This window comes from Carettochelys insculpta, chromosome 20, assembly GCF_033958435.1.
Source record: "Carettochelys insculpta isolate YL-2023 chromosome 20, ASM3395843v1, whole genome shotgun sequence".
Taxonomy (NCBI): domain Eukaryota; kingdom Metazoa; phylum Chordata; order Testudines; family Carettochelyidae; genus Carettochelys; species Carettochelys insculpta.
The window spans coordinates 5052501-5069822 of record NC_134156.1 but is presented as its reverse complement, the minus strand read 5'-3'; the positions used below and the strand labels follow the sequence as shown (position 1 = coordinate 5069822).

General features: G+C 41.6%; 1 protein-coding gene and 4 non-coding genes across 7 annotated transcripts in view; 2 read left to right on the top strand and 3 right to left on the bottom strand.

The window, feature by feature from the left end:
• The window catches only part of NARF (nuclear prelamin A recognition factor), a 33000-nt gene extending 22124 nt beyond the window's left edge, over positions 1-10876 (top strand). For all 3 annotated transcript variants that reach the window (XM_075014812.1, XM_075014813.1, XM_075014814.1), the window contains exons 9-12: positions 114-186; positions 4439-4576; positions 5348-5505; positions 6297-10876. In XM_075014812.1, the coding sequence (XP_074870913.1) occupies positions 114-186; positions 4439-4576; positions 5348-5505; positions 6297-6538 (611 nt within the window). In that variant the 3' untranslated portion in view covers positions 6539-10876. The remainder of the gene's footprint in view (positions 1-113; positions 187-4438; positions 4577-5347; positions 5506-6296) is intronic.
• A 1944-nt stretch (positions 10877-12820) lies between these two features.
• On the bottom strand, positions 12821-12892 carry TRNAQ-UUG (transfer RNA glutamine (anticodon UUG)). Its single transcript has one exon. It is a non-coding gene; the product is annotated as a tRNA-Gln (tRNA).
• Positions 12893-13905: 1013 nt separating this feature from the next.
• On the bottom strand, positions 13906-13977 carry TRNAQ-CUG (transfer RNA glutamine (anticodon CUG)). The gene has a single exon. It is a non-coding gene; the product is annotated as a tRNA-Gln (tRNA).
• A 1251-nt stretch (positions 13978-15228) lies between these two features.
• TRNAM-CAU (transfer RNA methionine (anticodon CAU)) lies at positions 15229-15300 on the bottom strand. The gene has a single exon. It is a non-coding gene; the product is annotated as a tRNA-Met (tRNA).
• Positions 15301-16996: 1696 nt separating this feature from the next.
• On the top strand, positions 16997-17103 carry LOC142023757 (U6 spliceosomal RNA). The gene has a single exon (XR_012648303.1). It is a non-coding gene; the product is annotated as a U6 spliceosomal RNA (small nuclear RNA).
• Positions 17104-17322: the final 219 nt, after the last annotated feature.

Genomic DNA, 17322 nt, shown 5'->3' with positions numbered 1-17322 from the left:
ATGTTGTGTGGTTTTACTCTACCTGCCTCTTGGCTTTGTTCCTTCTTGAAGAGATGGACTGTGTTTGTACTTCGATTTGTGCTTCAGATAAAATGTCTTGCTTATCTCTACAGGTGAAATTGTCCAAATAATGGAGCAGAAAAACATATCTATGAAAGAAGTGTCTGAAGTGGCTGTTGACAGTTTGTAAGTAGCTTTCTCTGTGGGCTATTATTGTGGTAGTGATCAAATAATGTTGTGCCATACATACAAATCACTGCATGTGTAGTGCTTTCTCAAACAAGCTATTGAAAAAAAGTTGACAGGCACCAAAACCTGACTCCACCAAAACCTCTTAATAGGCACACTGGCTAAAGAGACAAGCCTTTTTCTTTCAGAGACCTCTGATATCTCTTAGTACATGACATAGTAAAATACGAGAGATAGCCCTGTCTACTGGATATGTTTTTGTACTACTCCAAAGCTAGTCACCTGAAACAGATGTCCCTTCCTAAACTGATTCATTTTGAATTTTTAAAAGCCTGATTTAAAAAAGTTAAACTTGTACTGTGCCAAGATTGTATATGTTCAACAGTCTTCAGTGTTTGAGTTTAAAAAAATCTAATAGCTTTCAGTTATATATTTGGGCAGTAGTATTGGATCTGTATGAAGTGGTAAGATTCTGGATTCCATTGAAATGATGCTTTGTCTAAGTATTATCATGGGGTGTTTTGATGCCCACATCTGTACCTTTTTAAAGCTTTTTCAACTGAACCTATGTAAAAATTAACTATTCATTCCCTTTCTGTCCAGATTAGATAAAATAAATAAATCTGTTGTTTCAACAACAGCAGAGAAAAGCCATGCAAAACACTAAAGAGACTATTTACTCACTGTTGTCTGCCTGACCAGTGTGGAAGGCATCATATACACTGATGGAATTTCTTGGCCATTTAATTACTCAAATTTAGTAATTTAGTAACTCCGAGGTTAGCCAGCTCCAGTTTGTGCGTGATGTGTGTTAGTTCTGTCTTGTTCCACAGCTGCATAATGAAGTGGCAAACTCACTGTCCTGCAAAAAATGGAAAGCTCTCTCAAGGCTATCCAAACTCCCTTGGAGTTTCTTCTTTCACTTCCCACTGCTCCTGTCCCACCTTGTCTACACTGGGGACTTGTAGATCAGTGAGAATTGTCCAAGTGTGTCATGAAATTTCATCCGTTTCCCTTCAGTGCGGCTCTTTGCAGACCCACCATGAGAGCAAATGACAATCCTGCAGGATGCTGGTTGTGCTGGGAGGCAGCTGAAATGCTGCTTCCTGGCCCTAACAATCTGCCAGGGGCCCTCCCACACTCCCTGCTGTGGCAAGGGGTAGATTGGGAGCCTGGTGTGGAGCTGGGATATGGTTTAAATGCCGTGCACGAGTAACTGAGCAGCTGCTGAAATCTTCTGCAGTTACTCAATTACTCAACATCCCTAGCATGGTGTTGTTAAGCAGACTTTGAAAATGTCTCTGTGCTCACTGTCTAGAACAATGTATTCTGTGGTGGATTTGAAACATTACTGCATTTGATCCTTGTTTAGCTTGTTATACGCACCACTACGTTGCAAACCTCTCTAGTGAGACTGTAACCATATTAAATGTAAGTAAAATGTGACTTTTGTGAGCAGTCAATTCAGCTGAAAAAAGTGGATGTGCCGTTGATGTGTGCAATGTTACTGAAAAGGTTGGGAACGACTGGTCTAGGTTACACAGTGATAAGAATGCCTCAGTCCTGTTTACCCTATAGCCTCTGTGATTACTTCTACTGATGGTGCTGCACCAGCTGTGAGTTAAGTGTACCCATTTTCTAAAAGCTTACGTAGAGGGCCAAGTTGGTATTTTTGGTTGTGATGGCTCTCTTTTTTTTTAAAATCAGGATGATTAAAGAGCAAGGTAGATCTCAACATTTAAAATTGCCATTGGAATTTCTTTTAAGTTACATTTGGGCTAATTTTATATAGCAGGTGAGATCAACGGGATAACATGTATCAGTACTGAATCAAGCTATAAGGCCTGATTAGAAATCTTTACCCTTCCCTTTGGTGATTTTTCATCCTTAAGAGCAGATTTTCAGAGGAATGGGAATTAGAACAAAAGTTTCTGTAATGGCACGTTACTATTAGCAATGAACAAAATTAAACTCCTCTTCAAAAATAAGCATGGAATAGTCATTGTGATTGATAATTCTAAATGACTTATGTTGTAATTATAATTACTCTTTTAACTAGAGAACATTAGCACAAATAGCAGTTAGGCAAATATAGGATGCACTGCCACCAAACAGAACTATAGCTGGTAACAGCAAAAATTGCCCTTGGTTAAATAAATCTACCATCAATGGTATGGCTCAGAGATCAAGTAGACATGCTGTAGGTCAGGTCCTCGCTTGGTAAATGTAGTTAGTGCCTTAGGAATAAAACTCTAACGTCTCTGGGGTTCTTTTAAGTTAGATGTTGGATCTAGCATTTTGTATTAACAGTTCCTGCCTTTGAATGTTAGGGCTTAGGCTGCTGCTACTGATAGAGTGCACCATCTATGTAGCACACAAGCAGTGTCCCCCGCACAGGTCACATTGGGAAGATCTGGGAGGAGTGCAAGGTAAACCATAGCTACAGAAGCTTTTCCAGCAGAAGTGAGAGCAGGGTGATGAGCTTCTCACCCCCAGAGCAACCAGGAGGCTGCGACTGCTGTCAGAAGTGCCTTTTTCTCACAATAGAGATGCCATGTATCTTTAACTACTACTTTTCTCCCAGAGTGATAAACATGTGCCAGTGATGCTGTAGGGCTGTGTTCCAATCACTTATACCCCGTGTTTCCCAGCAAAAAACTGCCATATTGATCACTAGAGGCCAGTCAACACTCTTCTGTGACCAGACATGAGTCGATTCCTTTATTTACTTATTTTGTCCTACAAATTTCATCTTGGTAATTGTTCTGCCTCCAGGTGACTTGAGTGTCAGTTGGGTGTGGTATAGTTCAGTTCCTGCTGTCGAGCAGCCACCATATTCCATGGAATGATCCCTCTGTATCAGGGTGTTTCAAACTTCATTTCACTACAGTCCCCTTCCGACAACAGAAATTACTACATGATCCCAGGAGAGGAGATTGAGCTTTTCTCTCCTCCCTTCTTCTTCCCTACAGCCCCCCATCTCCAGGAAGCAGGGGAGACAAAGCCCAACCACCACCACCTCCGGCCAGGAGAGAGGGGCAAATCCAAAACCAAACAGCTTAAGCCTGAGGCAGGGGTTTGTAACCTGAGCCCTGCTGCCAAGGGCTGAAGTCATTGGGCGGTGGGGCTCAGGCTTTGGCCACAGGTCCCAGCAAGTCTCAGCCAGCCCTAGCAACCACATTAAAATGGGGTTGTGACCCTCTTTCAGGTCCTGACCCACAGTTTGAGAACTGCTACTCTGTATTGTTTCTGTATCCTTTTATGGGCATACTGTTGTAAACCCTTAGGCACAACACATAGTCCCATGGAAGCCAGTAGAATTGCTCTTGTGAATAAAAGTTTGCAGGATCAGGTATACGATCTCTAAAGTACTTTTAGATTAGTGGTTGGCAACCTGTGACCCATGCGCCTCATGCAGTCCGTCAGGGTTCTGTGTGCAGCCCACAGGACAGTTTGTTTACCATTGCTTGCATGCATGGTTGCCGTATTCACTACCTGTATTACTAAAGTGACATGCAGGTAAAGTAAGGGCACATGAAGTGAGGTGCATTCTCATTGCCCACAACACAGACTGTGACAAATGTGCACTTCCTCTGCATCCAGTGAAAGCACTGCTATGGTTCAGTCAGCACACTCTGAAACAATAGGTACACAAGCGCAGTTAACAAAAGTACCCTATTCCAGGAGACCTCCTTGGTTAAGATGGTCTTGAAGCCCACTTAGTTGAAGGAGAGCCACTCGTGCGACCCACTCGCTAGCCTAGGTTGTCCTTCACTATTTTAGAATTTTCTAGGTTAAAAGTACCTTCTCCATTACAATAAACATTAGATGTTTATTCTTTCTCATTCATTTTGCTTTGCCTTGTGATTTTCACTGGTTAAAACAAGTATTTTCCATTTGCCTAAGTCTGGATACAAATCAGTTTCCATGTTTGTGTGGTTTTTAAAATGCTTCTTAACCAGCTGGCCTTGATGATTCTTTCCAAGCCATTTCATTATACTGTTGCCTGAAGTTTTTTAAGCTAAAAAAATTCTGCTACTTTTTTTGTTTGCTGTCATTTTCACTTTGCCACTAACTCAAAACACAAATTAGACAAGTTAATTTCTAGGAATGTGTTTTTTTTGTTTTTTCCCCTCCCTCCCACCTCCAACAAAAAATGTTATGGCAGAGAAAAACAACTCTGACTTTCTTGAAGTGAAACAATCAGACTGTGAACCTCTTTCTCCATCCTTTTTTTCCATTTTCTAAGGTTTGGTGAAATAAAGGAGGAGGAAGTAGTACGGCATGATGGCAGGAGATCTGATGGGTACCTGGAGCACATCTTTAAACATGCTGCCAAGGAGCTGTTTGATATGGATGTCCAGGAAATCACCTATAAAGTTCTGAAGTAAGTTGGATTTTGGCCCTCTGTATTAATAACATTGGATTACATGAACCTCAGTGCAGTAACTAGGTATTCAGTATAGCAAAATTGCTTGTGAGCATTGCATTTAAGCTACCTCTAAATTCATCCCTGAAAAATCACTGTTACTCTTGTTCTAGTAATAATGCTGCTTCTTTTTAAAATGAAATAAACATTTTTTCCTCTCACCTCTACCCCATAACATTTAGACTGTGTCTCCAGGTGCTGCTGCTTCTGGAAGCGGCACGCTAATGAGCTAACCAGAAGATGGTAATGAGTCACGGATGCAAATTTTCCATGCCTCATTAGCATATCGGCATGTGGTTCGGAGTCTGGAAGAAGTTCTTCCGGACTCCAAAGTACACGTGGAGAGAGACAGCCTGTGGGGATCTTCTGGAAGGGGGGGTTCCTTCCAGAAGATCCCTGCAGGCTGCACACTTCCACGTGAACTTCAGAGTCTGGAAGAGCTTCTTCCGGACTCCGAACCACATGCCGATATGCTAATGAGGCATGGAAAATTTGCATCCGTGACTCATTACCATCTTCTGGTTAGTTCATTAGCATGCCGCTTCCAGAAGAAGCAGCATATGGAGATGCAGCCTTAAGAACTAGGAGCCCTGCCCATTCATTCTGAAGTTACCCTTTTTGCCCTCTATCATGTGAACTGTGTGGGCGTGTACTGAAATGCTTTCATCATCCTGTTAGTAATCCCAAAGAGATCTGAGGGTTTAGAATTTTCTCCATCTCTGTTTATAGAAACAAAGACTTTCAGGAAGTCACCCTGGAAAAAGACGGAGAAACAGTGTTGCGCTTTGCAGCTGCATATGGCTTTAGGAACATCCAGAATGTAGTCCTGAAGCTGAAGAGGGGAAAGTTCTTATACCATTTTGTGGAGGTTCTTGCCTGCCCTGGAGGTAAGAATGATATTGGATCCTTGATGACTTTTTTCCTGCATTTTTGAGTACCGTAGAATGTTCCAGAATGAACAGATCCTTGTTTTAATGATAGTAAGATCTTTACAACTCCCCAATGAAATCTGAATGGTTCAGAATAAAACACTCCTTTTTAGACTTTCTGAAAGTCAGTTCCATTTATTAAGTTGTCCAAAATGATAGGGGCAGTATTTTTATTTTCTTCTGGTTGGTCTGTAAAGCACTAGCCCAGAGTGCTGGGGAGTTGTCCTTTTGTGACTATATTGAGTTTCAAGGGAAGGCCTCTGATAAACAGCTGCAGAAGAATATGGTAGGTGTGCAGAGCTATGGTCGACTTATCTGCAATCATCTTACCTCAATATCTTCACAGAGGGAGGTCGACGGGAGAAACTCTCCTTTCAGCCTCGCTTACTCCTTGTGATATTCATGCATCTCTATCAGGTGTGTGAAATGGAGCTCCAGAAGTTTGGACCCTGACCGGGTTGATCTTCTGCATAGTCTAGACATACCCTTAGCAGGGGAAAAGAGGGTGGGAGGAGGAAAAGAGATTATTCCTATGGAAAGCACATCAACATTAGGATATTTGCTGCTGATATAATTATATTAAAGGTGAACAGTGACTTTTAGCAGCATCAATGAGGCTCCTGACTGCAAAAGGCATCTCTTTTTTAATTAGCAACAGGAGAATGCTCTCAATCCAGAGTTCAAGCTACAGCATAGCTCTTCCCCAAAACAAAATAACCCTATTTCTTGGCTGTGGGTTGTATTTTTAGGGTGTTTAAATGGAAAAGGCCAAGCCCAGACCGAAGATGGAAAAGCAGACAAAGTGTTGCTCAGCCAAATGGAGGAAGTGTATGCTGCAATTCCTGTCAGGCTTCCAGAAACCAGCATTCATGTGCAAAAGCTGTACCAGGACTGGCTGGAAGGGCTGGACTCCAAGAAGGTCCAGGAAACTCTCCATACCAAATACTGTGCAGTAAATCAAACCGCAAGCAGCATGGATATCAAGTGGTGACAAATGGGGCTCATGAAAGATGGAAAAACCTTGCATAACCGTTCAGGTTAGTTATAAACTCAGCACTGGGAACATTCTATGCAACTGGGAATGCTATGCACCAGCCGGGTGCCTAACCAATACACTTTCTGAATTGTGGAATATTACTTACTACAAAGAACCATTGCCTTCTTTTTAAGTTTGAATGCCTTGGTTCCATACAGGGTCTGTTGGACTCTTATTGTGGTTTACCTCATCAGTGTATGGGACTTCCTTATTTTATTGTGGTCTGGTCTTGCAGGCACCATCTTCTAAGTGTACTGTGCCCTTCTCTCAGAGTGAAACTGATGCTGGTTCAGGGTTCTCACCACTGTTACAGAACTGGAGCCCTCAACCAGGAGCTGTTGTAATCCTTGTGTGTGTGATTCCTTTCACCAGGCAAGAAAAGTCACCCTGGTCAGAATTGTTGTTAAATGCCACATAATTCAGAACTTTTCACTTTGTGAACCAAAAAATTATACTCAAATTGACAGTTGACAAATGTAATCAAAAAATTTTAATTCATTCTTTCCAACCCTACACAATAAAGGGGTTTATTCAGCGACCAAGCAATTGGCAACAAGCTTCTGACTGACACGTTAATTGCAAGGTATAAATGGAAGGTCTTTAATAATATTAAATGATTGTAATGCAGTCCTCTCGTCCCTTATTTCTTCATTAAGGATTTTTGCAAACAGATTGATGTTGCCATGTACCCTGCAGTCTCTACCATCCTTTGGTTCCACTTCGACGTCAGTCCTGATTTTACAACCCCTCTACTGTTCCTTTGGCTAGTCCTGAGCATACGCAGTGGCAGACTGAATCCTCTTTCTGTAATGCAGACAAATTTCCTTAGAGACCAGATAAATTTGTTGACTGCCTCTAACAAAATCTTAATTGTGGAACATTCTTGAGCTGATAAGAATATAACATAAACTGATTGTCCTAGTTTTGGGGGGCATTTATGTATATTACGTGGCTGCTGCTTTAACATACTATCATTTAAAAAAATCATACTAGGTGGGCCTTGCCGTTCAGGGGAATGATTAAGTAGGTGATGTGAAATTCCAAGCATTTCAAGGCTGCTGCCAGTTTTCAAAGCAGTTTTTCTTTGTTTTGACTAGCTCTTTCAAAACTGGAAAGACTTTTGCTTTCATGTTTTATTGAGGGTGGATGTCATATGGATGGGATTGGTCATGATCTCAGGAAATGCATAAATGCAAATCTTGTGGGTTTCTTAATATCGGTTACTGTCCTTGTGTGTCCACAAAACTTATAATAGAAGATCTTGATGGAATATATATGACATCAGGATCTACACTGGGAATGTAGGAGGTAAGGCTTTCTGTGCTTCCAAAATTTTTTAAATAAAGTATCTAACAGTGTTGATCATATATGCCTGTTGGAAGCAAATGCATTATTTTCCATTGATAGGAGCAGGCTTAAAACCAGGAGGGGAAAGAAGAGAGGTTCTGAAATATGTGGACTTGCTGGAAGGGACAGTTGGTTAAAAACAAACCTGTTGATGTGGTTCAGCTTTCATCCATGCCCCCTTTATTTTAATAATTATTTCAATGCAAAGTGTATGTGGATCTGACTCGTGTGCCCACCTGCGTGCAGAGTAAACCTTCAGGTTGGTTGGTTTTAAATAAAATAAAATTATACATTTGACACACTAACTGAACATCAAGAGAAATCTACCTCTGTGCTAGGAAAGGGATGTGGAGTAGCAGGAAATCCTGGAAAACCTATACTCGCAAAATTTTAAAAGAATTGTCTATCAAAGACTCATCTCTTAAATTATGTGAAACTTGTGAACATCTTCATGACCTGAAAGTAACATTACCCCTTCTTTTTAATTTCTTAATCTATTCTGATAGCTCCTGAATCCTTCAGTAGGATTACATTGTAACTAAGCTTTAGTGTTCTAAATTAGCATATATATACACATCCATATGTATATATGGCTTAAAAATGGTTGATATGTTAATTTATATATATAGTTTCAGTGCTGTGTACAGTTTGTTTATTTTTGTAAAGAAATGTGCATATACTTATCAATGTGAAAAACTGAGTGTCAGTTTAAATTTGGATTAAAACTTCATTCTTCACTATGCTGTGAAATAGCCACATTCCTGCTAGAGATTAAAGAACAGAGTCATCTCACTGGCAGCTGCTCATTACTGCTCAAAAAGCCTTCTCAGCCAGTTTGAATGAACACACATGCCTGTGCCAGTCAATAGATTTTTTTCTTTCCATACTTGTTTCCACAGGAGCAGGATCAGATGAGAAAAGGGTGACTGTAAAATAGCGGTTTGTTGTTTTTTCATTATAAAGGGAAATTAAGAAAATCATTAGAGTAAGAATTATTTTTTTCATCTCAACTTGAAATGTTCTGCACTTAAGAATAATAATGTCTGTAAAAAGTAGTGATGTAACAATTGTTTATAAGTTACATTCCAAAACATCTCTTTTAAAAAGAGTGCATTTTGGATGTTCATCCAACAAACAGCTTTAGTGGCTATGGCTATGTCTACACTACAGGGTTTTGTCGACCAAAACCCAGGGAGCAGCCACATTCTCAAGGCATTCTGTCAACAGTAAATTGACAGAATACGGCACTTTGTCAACAGCGTTCTGCTGCTCCCCCAGAATGCCTCTGTCAACAGCCAGTCTGGATGTGTTGGGGGGCCTTCTATCAACAGATGGGGCTTCTGGGACACTGGGCAGCCCTGTCTGCTGTGCTTCCAGGTGGCCATTTTGCCAGTAGAACAGCTGGGTAGTCTAGCTGCTCTGTGTTGACAGACTGGATCACTCTTTCCATCTGCTTTGCGGTCTGGCTGCAATCTGTCGACAGAAGTTTTGTCAGATTTCTGTCACCAGATTGCTCTAGTGTAGACGTAGCCTTAGAGTCCTTAGGTGTACTGTAATTAGGATTTGTGGGAGTTCTCTCATTTGTTTTCAGTGCTCACAATTTAGAAAAACTGTGACTTTTTGGAATAAAAAAATGATTATCGTCTTTTAAATATTTTCCATTGACCACCAGTTTGTGAAATGTCCGAAAACCTTCTCCACAACCTTTAACATTGCAAAAAATCATAAATTTTCAGTTTGTCAAATAATCTCTAATTGTTTTTGATTCACTGAAGTTTCTGCCTAAAACTAGAAATCCTCATTAGGATTTTAGGTATCGTGGAAATACCCATCAAGTACCTAAGATCAGATTCTAGCCTTTATGTCTACAGAAGGAAAGTTAGGCCATGTTGACAGCATTCTAAGGGTTTTCTGAAACTGTGCTGACCATAATGTAGTCCTATGTACGCTCACAAACTGTTTTTGCCACAGCAGTTTATTTACATTTGTTGACAACACCTGAATCATAAATCTCTGAAGTTCTTAGCATAGTCACAGCAATAGTGCTTTACTTTTCAGTTGAATGTTGTGCAGGGACAGTTGTTCTCCAACTATAAAAGAATGTGGGGTTTTACTAATGATTTTTTTTTCAAAGGAAAACTAACTCTTTTTAAAACATTTTGGCAAAATGAAACTGCTAAACTGTATTTTGAAGTTGTCCCTAATGCCATAAAATATCCTAGAGACACAGGCTATGCCTACAAAACTGGTGGAGTGTCCATACACAGAGTGTGTTTTGTCAACAGTATGTCGACAAGAATTGGCACTTTTGCTGACAACCTTCTGCCTCTCCCAGATGAGGAACAGGGCCATTGGCAACAGATTGTCAACAAAAAAGCTGTGTAGATGCTCTGGGGGGCCTTCTGTTGACAGACAGGGTTTCTGGTTCACGGGGCAACCCTGTTTGCTGAGCTTCCAGTCTGCCATTCTGTTGAGAGAGGGCCAGGCTGTCCATCCGCACTCTGTCGACAGAGCAGATTGCTCTTTCAGTCCACTTTAGTGTGCAGCCACGCTATGTCAACAGACGTGTCAGAAGATCTCTGCCGACAGAAACATCTGTCGACAGATACTTCTAGTGTAACCATAGGCAGAATGTACGGATGCTGAGACTTGTAGACAGTATTCTTCTGAGGCCTCTAAAGGGAAGAGTAAATGTTGTGCAGACATCTTGTCAAGACCTCAGATATAGGAGAATTTGCCTCTTTACAGCTACTGCTCCAATATATTTTTCTGTTCTCCATATTTGACATGAGTACAATCGGGGAGTTTGACTTCTAGTTACATGTCTGTATGCAGCTCAGCATCTTCAACTGGATGATGTTCGGACAATGTTCAGTTACTTAAAATCTGGTGCTTTGTATTTCAAATGGAGCATGAACTTGAACTGCCCTAATAAATAAATTTTTAATCTAATTGTGGCATGCTTTTGTTTAGTTACAAACACAGACCTGATGTTACTCCAAAGTGCACATAGCTTCAATCCAAATTCCACACATCTTTCTGAAAGCTTCTCAGCCCCACACAATGTACTTCCTACACATTAGTTTTGAGATGATGATTGAACTCATGTGAGGAGAGGAGACAAACATTCCATGTTCCTTTCGGAGACCAGTGTCCGAGTGAGCCCATATCTCACTATCCTGCCAACCCCTCCCCAGGGCTGTGTGTGTGTTGATTGTCGACGGTTATTGAGCCCAGTCAGTCTGGCAAATGAGATACCGACACCACTAGTCTTTAAGCTTATTGCATAGTCATCATTATCAGTTTATTCCATGTTTAGAGCTGCCTTTAGAATCAGAGATGATAAAACTTTATATCCACTGTTCAAAAGACCAATAAAACTACCACTTTTCCTAGTAAAAGTATTCAAGCAAAAATCCTCTAGCTAATTGTACGAAACGTTCAGTTACCATCATGTAAGCCAGCCAGAGGGCTCTTGGGACATTTCTAACCTGGAAAACAATTATGGGGAGCAAACGGGTAGAGAGGTCAGTTTGTGGACAGAAAGGGTATGTCTGCACTACAGAGTTATGCTGCAGCTGTTATTCCAAAATAAGCTATTCTGCAGTAACATGCCTGCCCTGCAGGGAAGCATGAAAATAAGCAAAACTTATTCCAAAATAGTGTGCCCATGCACAATAGAGCCTGTGTCAGATTAAAGGACTGGAAGCAGCTTTATTTCAAAATAAGTTCTTCTGGAATATTTTATTTCCAAATAGCCCCTATTCCCTACCTACTCAGCTTCTCTTTCAAAGTAAGTACCCATCTGATATTTTTAGGCAGTGAATACCTTTTGAACATTTTAGGTGGGTTGGTGGGGTTACTAGGCAATGCAAGGGAGAGGAAGAGAACTACCTGAAGAAGGAAGGGCTATCCATCACCATGGAGTGCTCTTGTCACCCAGCATAAGCTGCCTGCTGAGTGGTCTCTGAGCCTATGCCTTGATTGCTGAGAGCTAGTGGCAAAAAGATAAACTAATGGGTTGCACAATTTGTTTCTTGTCAACAGTTCTGTCAGGAGAGTCTTTTCCAACATTTGGCTCATCCACAGAGGTGTTCTGCCTCTGGGGGCGGGCAGCAGAATGCTGATGACAGAGGTGCCACGTTCTGTTGATTTAAATTACTTTGAAATAAGTAGGCTGTGATAGAGGGATTTACATCAGTGTAAGTAACTGGTACTACTCTAGAAAAGCTGTATCTTCTAGCTCCACCAGTGTTCAGGTAGCAATAACAGTGGCAAACCAGTAGAGTAAGGCTCCAGCCTGGCCCTGGCACTGAGATTAGAGGCAGGCAGGAGGTTAGATGTCAGTTTCATCTGCAAACAAATGGGCTTATTTTGGCTTTTTTTATCTGACAAAAGTGAACTATTTCTTTTAAAGGATGCTTTTTAAAATGTTGTGTACAATCTGACTAAACTGTTCTTTGAAAAAATGAAATTTTTTTTAAATATGTTTTTATAATGGGGCATCCTACCATATGCTGTCTAAACAAAAAAGGTTTACAATTGAAGGGCTGAGTGTATTAAGTGAAACAAGCTGGAGAGAAACTATGAAAACTTGTTTGAAAAAAAAACCTGTGCAGCGTTTACTGAAAGATTTTTGTGAAGCAGAAGTATTAAATTACTGTTTAGTATCAAACCAGGAAGAGCAGCTGATTACATCTATAAACAATCTTAAGTGTTTACCTTACAGAAACTCACCACCCACAAATGTATTTATTTATTCAGCTTCTCCCCAAGCCGCATTTATTTTGTTGCTTAACATCATCCAATCTTGTAAATAAGTGCTTACCGACTGGGCCTCAAGCATTAAAGCTTTTTTAAAGTGTGTTTGGAAAAAGGTCTCTTCACCTGAGGTTCTACCGAGATTTGAACTCGGATCGCTGGATTCAAAGTCCAGAGTGCTAACCATTACACCATAGAACCAGATGGTGGCAGTAGTTTCTCTTCTAATAACTAATAGCAATTCTTCCATCGTTTGGCAACTGTATGTGATTGCTTTTTGCTGGAATAGCTGTTTTGTTAGGCGCATAGAGAACAACAAGTCCTGTGGCACCTTATAGGCTAACAGATATTTTGGAGCATAAGCTCTCATGGGCAAAGAAAGACCCACTTCATCAGATGCATGAGTGGTGTGGGAGGCGGGTTTCAGAGGGGTATCTAAAGAATGGGGGTCCCAGAAAAAGGGAGGGCCAGAGCTGACAAGGTCTATTTCAGCAAGGTGGAAATGGTCCATGATCAATAGCAGGAATCAAGACGCAAGTCAGATGAGACAGGGGAATATGAGCCATTTTCAGAGGCTAATAGGGAGATCTTAACACCCAGGATAGGGAAGCTGCCTTTGTGAGCTGCTTCCAGTCTCTGTTTAATCCTTGGTTAATGGAGTCAAATTTGCAAATAAATTCCAATCAAGTGTATAGTTTATTCTCCCATAAACGTCACTCCTCGCCTATGCACTAAGTTGATTGCACTGATTTACCCCTCTCAGCCACTAAAGCGGCAAGGATCCTCCCCCTGATTGCAGCTTTGTTTAAAAATGAAGAGCTGTCTCCTGTCTTGATACATACAAACTAGTCCTAACACAGCGCTGTGCATGCAAAAGAGGATGAACACTGCAGCGCCAAAGCAGAATTTAGACCTGAACTCGCCTAACGAGTTGACACAACGTAATCGAACATGAAAACAATCTGTAGTTTTTTTAATAACATTTCCTTTCCAGTCATTTTTCCAATGACAGCCGATAAATGCAGAATATTCAATGTATAAGGGGCTGTAACATGCCCTTTGTTGCTGTTTTAAAAATACATTGTCCAATTAAATCAACAGGTCTTATATCGACGTAGCCGAAAAGAAGTATAATACGTACAGTATAAAGCTTTTCAAGTTCAAGCGAGAAAATATTGACGTAATTTAGCACATAAACCAGGAAAAAAAAAAGTAGGTTCCACCGAGATTTGAACTCGGATCGCTGGATTCAGAGTCCAGAGTGCTAACCATTACACCATGGAACCACCTGACTACAACCACAGAACCGCTCTTATTCAGGTAACATTACACTTGATTCCTCCATAGCATACGGGTTCCAAAGTATTTGTAACTTCTTCAACTATGAATCTTACGTATTCATTAACTCTGCAGGTAACCCAGCAAAAGTTACTTCTTTAATAAACAATACCGATGCCGATTTTTTTCCCCCCCAAACTTCATCAGATTGCCAACTGTTCAGCCGCATGCTTTAGGCCCACTGCAATTTTGTTTTAAATTATGCATTTTTAATTTTTGCCCATGTATTGCGTTCGAGTCCATACTGCTCATGCTTTCTTTGTGCCTTCCCTGCAGTTTGGCTTGCTAGTTAGCAGCTTTCCTGTATGTTACCTGGAGTATTTTGAACCTCTCAGACGTTCTATGTTGCATTGTGTTTTGTAAGAGTCTTCTAAAGAGTTTCCCTAACCTCCTCCCGCCTTTTATTAACCCTCTTGATATTGTAGATTTTTCTTTAGCTATTCTTCAGTCCGAAGAACACTGGAAAAGATCACGTGTTGTCTGATGAATAACTTAGCGTAAACAAGGTATGTGGAATGATTTCTAATTAAGGGACCCGATTTGCAGTTGACTCAGGAAGAGGAAATGGAATTCTGCACGAGGCAGAGCTGTGGCATCTTTGCACATTGGTAGCAGCTCCAATGGCAAGATCAGAATTAATTAGTCACTCCTCACGGATGCCCTCTAGTCCTATTAATTTCAGCCGCTCGCAGGTTTAGACTTTAAAAGAAAAGAGTGCACATCAAATACCGAGTGCTGATCACGGTAAATTGTTGGGAGTAGCCGTTTAGAATCAGAATGAATCGTTCTGAATAATGCCCTGTGCCACAGATCACCGTGATAAAAAACCTCTGTGTGCAATGAACTTAAATTACCTCTAATTACAATGGCTCTGTCAGTTATTCTTATTATTGTGAAGTAATGGACCATGAAGTACTGTAAATGTGGTAGAGATACTCACAAGCTGAATACGAAAAAGCATTCACTATACTTGCTTAAATGAATAATTGTTAATGTAATAAAATATTAATAATTAATAATAGTTGACAAGTGTATTCCCCCAGAATAGATATTGAGAAAACGAAGCGATATATTATTGGACAATGGAGCATTAAGGTGAAATAACTTCAGCTTTCAATAAACATTGAAAGATACCACGACACCAAATCAACAACTTGCAGGACTAAAAACTGACCGATTTCGAAGTGAAAAAGTTGAACTAGCAGAGGATGGTTTCGATCCATCGACCTCTGGGTTATGGGCCCAGCACGCTTCCGCTGCGCCACTCTGCTTCTGCCACAAAAACTGTTCCACGTGTTTTAGAAGATAACATTGTTCCATTAGTGATCAGCACTCCAAAAGGTGATTAAAGGCAATGCATTCCTATGGAAAGATGTTCAAGAACTTTTGAAGCACCAAGCCATGATCATACACCCCTGTGTACAAAGACTTATTCCCATAATGGCCTCTGTAACATTCCCCCAGCTGAGAAAAGTCTGACCATCTTTCCCTATGAAGGATGGACGAGGCCACCTGAATAGGTGACCTCCCCTGCACCACTCTGTCCAGCCTGTCAATGAGACCAGGAATGACCCCACTTCCCAGAGTTATAAGGAACCATGAAAAATAGCACTGTTTCAAATACATTTTTTTAAATAACAAACACTGGGATGATATTTTCCTCCCCTCCAACTGAAAGAATGGAAAGCAAAATGCAGGTCTGTGATCAGTAGGCTGAAAAATGAACAATTTGGCTACCTTGCACTCACCTCTTATATCTCTTTTCACCACTGAAAATATTTTTCAGAAAAACAATTAGCTAACTGCTGAGGAAAAAAGCCATAAAATATTTAATATGAGACAACTAAGCCGCACTTTATAACCATGTGTGTTGTCCTTTTCATATGAAGAGATGGAAAGAATCACAAGATATACCAGAGGCAGATACAAAATGAATTATAGAGTAATTATAAATGTTTCAGAAATGTTTACTTCAATTAAAATTAAAAAAGAATAATGATACACAGCCATTTAAACCTCATAACACCATAATGCAGAAAAAAGGCCTAAAATTAAGAAACAGCAATCGTGGAGTTGAAACCTCAATATTTAAAGTACTTTTGGAAAAGAGAGTGAACAAGCATATGCGACCCAGAATCCCTACAAAAAGAAACCTTCATGAGACCTATCAGATGACAGATGGAGAGCAGGAAAAGGAAGATTAAGACACAGAGAATGTCTTTCTGGACAAAGCTCGTTACCACCCATATCTCTATCAGCACAGCACCATCTCCTGCAGTTTCTCAAGACGAGGTGCAACATGACATATCCCCAACTGCCTCAGAAGTGGGCTGAAAAAGAGAAGAGGACCCTTTGGAGGACTTCCCAACCCATAGGCACAGATCAAGAGGAGGAGGAGGAGAAAGAAGCCAAGGAGGATGTCCTTCTGCAGAAAGCCCCTCACCACTCTCACCTCTTGGGTGACCTCGAGGCACCGACGCCCAGAAAGGAAAGCCTCCTTCTCCGAAGGCCACGCCTTTGGCCCTTTGCCTCCCTGCCGATTCTTCCTCGCCAACAGGGGTCTCCCTCCACGGCACACCTCTCCTTGGACAGATCTAGCAGGATGTAGACTGGCCAGGAGCCCTCACAAAGCTCGCCTCGTCTCTCGGCCTCTATCTGCTGGGCCCTTCACTTCTTCCAGGCCCAGCGGACCGCACTCCTGCCACTTCAGAGGATCCTGAGTCCCAGGATGCCAAGCCCTCATTTGCATATCATGACCTCTGCCGCCTGTGCTGGACTGGCATTTTCTCTTGCCCACCGGACAGCGGCAGACTGTCCCCATTCGAGGGGCCAGGGACGCAAGGAGGAAGTCAAGGACTCCGGTCCACGGGCGTCTCCCTAGAAGTTCCGGGCCGCTCTCTCTCGCCCTCTCTGCAAAGTCTCGGCCTTCCCTGGCCTATTTAGCGCTCAAGACCCAAACCCCAACTTGTGCTTGCTTCGGCGGCACATATACTAAAATTGGAACGATACAGAGAAGATTAGCATGGCCCCTGCGCAAGGATGACACGCACATTCGTGAAGCGTTCCATATTTTCTCTTCCCGCCTCACTACTGTTGTTCACACAGCCCTCAGCAGCAGGAGAGGCTCAGCAGGGCAAGCGGCGGCCTGCTCCATTTCTGCCCACTTTGCCCTTGTCCTGTTTTGGGAGGGACCAAAGGGGCCTCCGGCAGCACAAGGCATCTCCTGCTGCTTGCCCTGCCCAGGTGCCACCTGCCGTGTCCCCGGCTGCCTCCCACGCAGCCTGACAGACAGA